This window comes from Amia ocellicauda, chromosome 9 (genome assembly GCF_036373705.1).
Source record: "Amia ocellicauda isolate fAmiCal2 chromosome 9, fAmiCal2.hap1, whole genome shotgun sequence".
NCBI classification, from domain to species: domain Eukaryota; kingdom Metazoa; phylum Chordata; class Actinopteri; order Amiiformes; family Amiidae; genus Amia; species Amia ocellicauda.
Window position 1 is genome coordinate 3385002 of NC_089858.1, and position 7776 is coordinate 3392777.

A 7776-nucleotide genomic window follows, 5' to 3' on the forward strand; every position below is an offset into this window, starting at 1 on the left:
GGGTTAACAGCATATGTACATACTTGACTATATCACTTCCTCCAAAATGCATAATACGTATATATAATTATAATATATGTGACCTTCATTTAGAGTAACGTAATTATGTTTCACAACGTGCACCGACTTACAATCACTTTTCGTTGAGTAAAAATGTGCCATGGCCCTTTAAGTCCAAATGAAACGTCATTGGTCTGCGTCACTCAGGTGCGCCTCTGTATGAACTCGCCGGTACATGCGCTGGGGTTGCGCAGATCTGCGCGCCTCCTCGTATGAGATCACTGAGCTTCTGCAGATCTGCGCAGACCTGGGACATTGCGCAACAATAGCGCGACTCTAGAACAGCCTCCTCGGAGCTCCGGGCCGGTCCGCTCGGCGCTGAAGTCCGGTGACGGGCTGAGATCTGGGGTTGCAGCTCCGTCAATAGTAAGCGATGCACCGCATCGTGCGGTCGAGGTGGGCTGTGGGCGCCGTGTCCTTGGCTGCTGGGGCGGCCATCGGCGCCTCGTTGATGGCGGCGAGTCCGGAGAGGCAGCAGAGCCAAGGGCAGCTGCCCGGCGTCCTCCGCCGAGCTCCGGTCATCCCCATCCCCAGCGTGGCCGCCGCCGCAGACCTCGCCCGCTACCAGGCGGATCAGGTCGGCACATCCAGAGCCACGGCCATCATGAAGTACGGCTTCCCGTCCCTGTCCAACATCAAGGCCCGGGAGTCCTACGTGGTTTGCTACGAGCCCAGGACCAGGACGGCGCAGTGGGTGCTGGAGCAGCTGAGCGAGCGGACGCTGAGAGGCGCCGCCGACAGGAGAAACAGCGACTTTAAGGAGGACGACTCGGTGCACGAGTACCACCGGGCCAGCAGCGCGGACTACCGCGGCAGCGGCTTCGACAGGGGCCACCTGGCCGCCGCCGCCAACCACAAGTGGAGCCAGAGGGCGATGGACGAGACCTTCTACCTCAGCAACGTGGCGCCGCAGGTACTCAGCCGCCAGGACAGCGCCCTGCCTCTCCGTCTCCCGGTCTCTCCCCGTCTCCCTGCCTCTCCATCTCCCTGCCTCTCCGTCTCCGTCTCCCCATCTCCCTGCCTCTCCGTCTCCGTCTCCCCGTCTCCCTGTCTCTCCGTCTCCCGGCCTCTCCCTGTCTCCCATCTCCCTGCCTCTCCGTCTCCCTGCCTCTCCGTCTCCCTGTCTCCCATCTCCCTGCCTCTCCGTCTCCCCATCTCCCTGCCTCTCCGTCTCCCGGTCTCTCCGTCTCCCTCAGCCAGTAGGGAATGTGTGTATTTTGCCAGTCGGTAATTGTGTTAAGTGGCAGGGTGGCAGTGCGTCCTCGTCCTCGTCCTGCCCGCAGTGCCAGCCGCTGTACAGACACTCGCCCGGACGCGCGGACAGAGCGGCTGCGGGGCATCTGGATGAGCCTGGGAAACGTCTAGGCAAATGAACGTGGAATTGTAATTGTAATTTTTCTGATAATAGAAGTATGATTTGATTTGGTCTGAGATTTGAAAAAAAAAAAAAAAAAAAAAAACTTTATTTTCTTAATTATTCATACCTTTAAACAATGATTTTAACTTTTTTAAATAAAATAAAATTGTGTCATTTGTTTCTACAGAATCCGAATTTAAACCAAAATGCCTGGAATAACTTGGAGCAGTACTGCCGGAAACTACCTCAGCACTATGACAATGTGTTCGTGTGCACGGGGCCCCTGTACCTGCCCAGGTAAGACCAACAGCATTTAAGCCAAATACTGCATTTGAAAAACACTTACCTGACTACACGCTGCCCGCTGTAACTCTTGATCTGCTGTGCCGCTCCAGACAGGAGCCGGATGGGAAGATGTATGTGAAATACCAAGTTCTGGGGAAAAACCATGTGGCCGTCCCCACGCACTTCTTCAAGGTGGTCATTCTGGAGAACCGGAGGGGGGAGGTGGAGCTGCGGCCGTACCTGATGCCCAACGCACCCGTGAGCGAGAAGATGCCCCTGGAATCGTTCCTGGTCCCCATCGAGAGCATCGAACGAGCCTCCGGCCTGCTCTTCGTGCCCAACATCATGAAGAAGACTAACAGCCTGCGGGCCATCACTGCGGGCTCCACATGAGCCAGCGGGGCCCCGGGCGTGCGATGTGTCAAATGGCCTCTTCTTGTCTGTGAACTTTTAGGTTCTTATGACATATTTTTAAATATATGCACAAAAAAAGGGCTGTCAAATGCCAACTGTGGTCACGTGTGCATTATATGATGTGAATTTTTAAACCTGTCAATGTTTCTCTTATTGTAAATTTGAATTTAATTTGAAAATGGAATTTAGAATTCCTGAATCTCAAGGACTTAAGTTAACTAATTTAATATTATTGAAAATCATGTTCAAGGCAATGCATTTTTAAAAATGTAGGTTTTAATTTTATAATAAACTCTCAAAAAGCTGTGTGCGCATCTATAAAAACCTGCAACTAATTGGAGCAGTATCTGTGTACATGTATACACACAGACGCACACAATTAGTATCCAGATACAGCACCACACTGTGGGTTATACAATGTAACTGGGGAAACATTTGTTTTGGTTGTGCTTGCAAGTATGTAGCTCTTATCTAATATGAATTTGTCATTTCTATGAATCAAAACGCATTGCAATCAGGAAATCAATTTGGCATCGATTCTTCTTGGCAGATTACAAATAAATGCAACCTTTCAATGTAGTCCAGTACACATTTCATTATGATCATACTTCAGTTGTGAGATACAATCAGCAATCAGAGATACAATCAGCATCTGGTCAGGGTAAGGTGTCGGAGTTGGTGTTCCTTTAAAATCAGTCTGTGGGAGTATAAATATAGCGCTGAGCACCTTTTAGTCACCCGAACATCACCAGTTTCTGAAGAAGGTCTCAGACAGTTTGGTAAATAAGAATAAGCTAATTATAGACAAAAGCAATATTCTTGTAGGGGCTCCTGGTGTCACTGTGACAGGCCTGGGAAAGTCTTGAGAACAAATCCACCTCTGATCGGTCGTTCTGGACACGCTGGCTGGAGTAGTGTTCTGCGCAGCCGTCATCCTGCAGACGAGTCCTGAAAAGCGGCCGCAACTTTCGGTCTCAAGCCAGAGAGGGAAATCAAGATGGCTTCCTAAAGGCACAGAGGATCAGATGTTAGAAAAGGCTCGGTTTCAAAGCTGAAGATTTAGATCGCTGGCGAAGAGCTTGGATCGGCACGTGACAATGTAAAGAGCGAAACAACAGAACAACACTGCCCTGTTTCGATACCACATTCATATAGAGCGACAGTCAAGTCAATGGCTATTTCTGATGAAGCAATACGTTGTGTCCATTCAATCAAAAGAGCACCAGTTTAGATTTATACAAGTAGTCAAAAATTCACATCCTTCACCTGAAACAGTTTTTTCAATTAAAGTCTATATTGCAACAGTGAATTAAATGGTTTATGTAAATCCATATCTTAACACCACATTAAACCCACTCGGCCGACATATTGATACTGCACCCGCCCTGCTCTGATCTCGGTTCACTGGAAACTTCACAGATCAACAACGATGATCTCCAGGGGCTCGTTTTCTACGAATAAAAATCTGACACTCGCATGCAAACACAGATGGATAGAAAGACCCTCAAATCAAGACCAAGCGTGGATTTACCTCGGTGCGTATGGTCCGGCTGCCCTGCGTCGGACAGGTGTTGAGATACAGGTCAAACAACACACTCGGGTCGGTGACGTTTAAGTTCTGGTCCGTGTCCACGCTGGCTTCCAAGCCCTGCAGCCCCCCGAACACGACCAGCACATGCCTGCGGGGAACGCGGTACAGGCACTTCAGCGAGACTCGACACACAGACGAGGCACTGGAGGAGGGTGGGATGTACTTGGGCCGGGATTATGGGTTAAACGAGACAGGGTAGACTTTACTGAACTCCTGACTTACTTAAAAGGGGACAAAGTGACGCTGTCCACACTGCTTCCCTTCTCCGACGTGCCAATCGTCAGATCGTAGCCTTCTTTATGAGGGCATTCGGCAAACACGTTACCTGCACACAGACACGACCCCAGACTGTTAAAACAATCGCGTAGTTGGGTTTTAAAAACAAGTAAAGGAGTGGGGGGTTTGCATGACCAAGTCAGAAAAAGCCCCACAGAATCTCTCGCAATGCTAGTGACAGAAATAGATGTTATATCGGTCATATATAATACTTTCTGCTAGCACTGGGTTACAATTACCCAATTTGATGAAGAAACAGTGGTGACTTACTGAGGCACGAGGCCAGGCGCACACTGTAGCCCCAGTACAGCCCCGCCTCGGTTCGAGGGAGATGAGGCGCCACCACCTCCCCTTTGTACACTTTGCCATCTAAACAAACACAAAGGGAAGAGTGACAACAGTAGGTATGCGTTCATTTAACACCAATCGATCACTTTTCAGGTAGTGCTTACAAATCTCATACTGTGTAACTGTTTTCAATGATTGCACATCAAAACATTCAGCAGTATCATAAAAAATAAATTGACTACATAACAAATAAGTTTAAAATATATTCTAATAGGTGTGTAATTTCCAAAATGCTCCTCGTTTCCTGCTGCAGGCGCTTCAGATTAAATAATCCCTTTATTCAGAATGGTGCCCGCTTGGCAGAGTTCTAATGGTTCTGTGGGTTCCGTCTCACCTGGGTTCTGGCTGCTGTGGAGACGCACCGTGACTCGGAGACCGGCCTGCAGCCGCCGGTCTATCCGCACCTCCTGGGGGAGAAAACAGGGTTGGCAGTGAGCAAGTTATCAACTAGGCTGGAACCAGCATTCGCACAAGTTGTATCTCATTCTGTAACCTAATTAAAGTATAACGCACAATATCCAGCAAATGCTTTCCGATACACCCCACTTCGACAGGAGCTTTAGAGCCCACCTTTCTCATTCCGCAGTTGACGAAAGATCCCTTCCCCGGCTTGCTCGGCCGGTCCAGCACCACACCCTCCCGAAACTCGGACTCGTCATCCATGCGCATGTGGTGGGGGCTGTCCAGGGGGTTCAATAACCCTGTAACGATTCACATCCACTCATCACATTTTTACTGCAACCATTTCATGAAACGCAAAGTAGCCCGTTGCCATTTTAGTTTAGTTGCGAGTGGACCCTGGGAAAACAGACTTCAATCTCTCTAATCTAAATTGAATGATAGATGTCAATAGGGTGCCTGACAAAAAAACATTTAAGAAAAATATAACTTAACTAACCGGCAAACTGCAGATCTTGATGCTTCGGAAAGAAAGATTTGCGCAGATACCTGTAAAACACAGATACCACACGAATTACACCAGGATGTGTCAGAACTATACAGGTTTCTTACAATTTGTACATTTCTTTCTAATGTAGTGATGTCAGCGATTTATTGACAACATCTTAAACTGTATCCAGGTCTTAAAAGCCACCCAAGTTACTAACCGATACAAGTATAACTGGACTTCTGGACTTCTTCTAATAACATGACAATAAATAATGACAATAAAACTAATGAATATCGATTCTGACACAACTGTCAATGAGTTTAAATCGAAGCTTTGTTTTGCAATATTACTACAATTTAACACTGAAATGTTCATGTAAAGATAATTGAAAACATCTAGGAATGGTTCAATGAGTCTGGACCGTGTGCCACTTACTGCGGACACTCGAGGTACTGCAGGATACGGGCGAGCTGCACGCAGGCCTGCCCCTTCTTCCCAATCCCTGTGAATTCACCTTCCACGCTCCTAGGACACAAAGAATACGATTTCACATGGGAATATTCCCCATAAGGCATATCCCAGAAAAGGAGAAAGGGACAGAGGAGCCATGGAAATATAAGCAATGCAAAGCGTCCTGAAGAGTTATTCATCCTGCTCTGAACTGCAGGGCTGGCTGTCCCTGTTGCTGGAGAGCTTCAATGTTTTCTGGGTTGTGTTCAATGCAAAACCATGAATTACCTAACCGATTCAATGATGGGATGGAATTAGCCAATGCTACCCGTGTGTTCAAGGGATCGATGGAGGATTCGGAGGCTGATAAGACCTGCAGGACTGTGGCTCTTTAGGGTCGGGGTTGGCCACCACCTCTAGTGCTGCATTCAAACTATGCAATTCCACATCACTGCAGTCCAGCTAAACGTGAAGCACGCTACAGAAATCAACGCAATATAAACTGGTGAAAGTAGTCGAGATCCGAATGCACGACGGGCTTACTTTGCATCTTGGTCCTCCTCGTCAAACACCACCACTTCGTCGACGCAGAAGACGGCGCAGGCTCGGGCGATCTGTCCGGCCAGGTAGGTGCGCAGCTCGGGGGACTGGGCGTTGTCCAGCACCGAGCCGGGCAAGGCGATGCTCACCGTGTAGTGGCGGCCTGCAAGCACACCCCACACAGCCATGTTCAGAGCAGCGCACGCAACGCAGGCATCAGACGACTGACCGACCCCCCGGTGTGGATTATCGATTACAATTCAAATAACAGCCCCATCAAGATCAATACACGAAAGAGGTGGACGCTGCAGGTACGCGTTAGATCACCTTTCTTTCTTCTCTCCTGCTGCTGCTGCAGTTCTTGCTGCTGCTGCTCTTCTTTCAACTTCTGCTTCTCGAGCTTCTTAATCAGCTTCTGCTCTCGGATTTGCTTCTTCTCCTCTTTTTCTGCAACGCCAAAAAGGTAGTTAAAGTACACTGTGCCAGCAGGAAGCGCTGCGACCCTCAATTCATATGTCCTCTGGTGCCCCGGCCCCTTCATGGATGTTGATGATGATTCCGGAAGTCCAACATTTAGAATTCATTCAATTCATATCCTCTATATAAAACCCATACATCCTTCACTGGAGCAATCTGCTCTCTTCTCCGCCCGCAGGAGATCAGACCTCTCACCCTCTCCCTCCTTTCTCCCTACGACCTGCTCTGTGCACTAAAGCAAATTGCACACTCACTAAAACTAAGGCAACAACAAAGATGCTATAATGAGCTCCAAAAATCAATCATCAATGGGGGAAGCAGGACTTGCGGAATCATAATCCATACTAAAAAGTGAATGGATGGAGCACAGCTTCTTACTACTGGCGCCAGATGGAAACGCCGCGGCAGTGTATGCTCTGCAGTTGCGGTGGTATACGAGTTTGTGTCAGTTTGTACACAGATGTAATGTGCTCAGTAAAGCGCATGCGTTTAACTCAACAGCTGGCTTACTAGAGCGAGAATGTACTTTGAACCCTTATAGTAATTAAAGATCACTCACTCCCTGCTTTCCACTTCTTCCAAACGATTTTCTGGTCGCCCTGGAGAAATAAAACGATACGGTTTTCATCAGTTATTCCTGTAACAGTGCCCCCCTTGATGATATAACAGCTACACGTGTGCAGCTACAGTCACACACAGTCATGTTTGCCAGTACTTCAGTTAACCACAGCATCTATCGCAACTAAACTGCGTTTTTTTGTTAAAACGAACATAGTAACCTCTGCAACTTACATCGTTGGGCTGCAGTTTGTGCTTTCCGAAATTTGAAGTTTCCGACATCTTTAAACAACCACGCTGAATGCACTTCCGGGTGTTGTAGGACGACATCCGGCATGGAAAGCGACTGATTGGACGCTGAGGGGCGGGGGCGGGGCTCCAAGAACTACTACGTCATTCCCAGCTTTTATGTTTATTATAGTGCAAAACGTGAGCTTGTGTTTAATGCAAATAAATAAAAACACTAAGATCATATACAAAATTAGAATGCATACATTTGATTAAGGTTAATTATAACTTAACAACAGAATC

At 47.9% G+C, this 7776-nt stretch overlaps 2 protein-coding genes across 2 annotated transcripts; one reads left to right on the plus strand and one right to left on the minus strand.

Annotated features, from left to right (window-relative positions):
- Nucleotides 1-272: 272 nt before the first annotated feature.
- endog (endonuclease G) lies at nucleotides 273-2440 on the plus strand. The gene is made up of 3 exons (XM_066712705.1): nucleotides 273-973; nucleotides 1605-1714; nucleotides 1813-2440. Exons 1-3 carry the CDS (start codon nucleotides 434-436, stop codon nucleotides 2093-2095), a joined length of 933 nt encoding a protein of 310 aa, XP_066568802.1. The 5' UTR covers nucleotides 273-433; the 3' UTR covers nucleotides 2096-2440.
- Nucleotides 2373-7576, minus strand: spout1 (SPOUT domain containing methyltransferase 1). Its single transcript, XM_066712698.1, has 12 exons — nucleotides 7480-7576; nucleotides 7247-7286; nucleotides 6538-6657; nucleotides 6214-6373; nucleotides 5656-5745; nucleotides 5230-5279; nucleotides 4902-5032; nucleotides 4666-4738; nucleotides 4254-4352; nucleotides 3930-4032; nucleotides 3648-3795; nucleotides 2373-3121 (listed from the first exon to the last, which is right to left on the minus strand). Exons 1-12 carry the CDS (start codon nucleotides 7573-7575, stop codon nucleotides 3047-3049), a joined length of 1185 nt encoding a protein of 394 aa, XP_066568795.1. The 5' UTR covers nucleotide 7576; the 3' UTR covers nucleotides 2373-3046.
- Between the last annotated feature and the right edge of the window lie 200 nt (nucleotides 7577-7776).

Excerpts from the sequence above, each read along its gene's own strand:
- endog (XM_066712705.1), top strand. The coding sequence starts at position 434 with ATGCACCGCATCGTGCGGTCGAGGTGGGCTGTGGGCGCCGTGTCCTTG. Across the intron at positions 974-1,604 it reads TCAGCAACGTGGCGCCGCAG|AATCCGAATTTAAACCAAAA; the intron begins GTACTCAGCCGC and ends TTGTTTCTACAG. Across the intron at positions 1,715-1,812 it reads GGGCCCCTGTACCTGCCCAG|ACAGGAGCCGGATGGGAAGA; the intron begins GTAAGACCAACA and ends GTGCCGCTCCAG.
- spout1 (XM_066712698.1), bottom strand. The coding sequence starts at position 7,575 with ATGTCGTCCTACAACACCCGGAAGTGCATTCAGCGTGGTTGTTTAAAG. Across the intron at positions 7,287-7,479 it reads ACAAACTGCAGCCCAACGAT|GGCGACCAGAAAATCGTTTG; the intron begins GTAAGTTGCAGA and ends TTATTTCTCCAG. Across the intron at positions 3,796-3,929 it reads GTCACTTTGTCCCCTTTTAA|GCATGTGCTGGTCGTGTTCG; the intron begins GTAAGTCAGGAG and ends CGTTCCCCGCAG.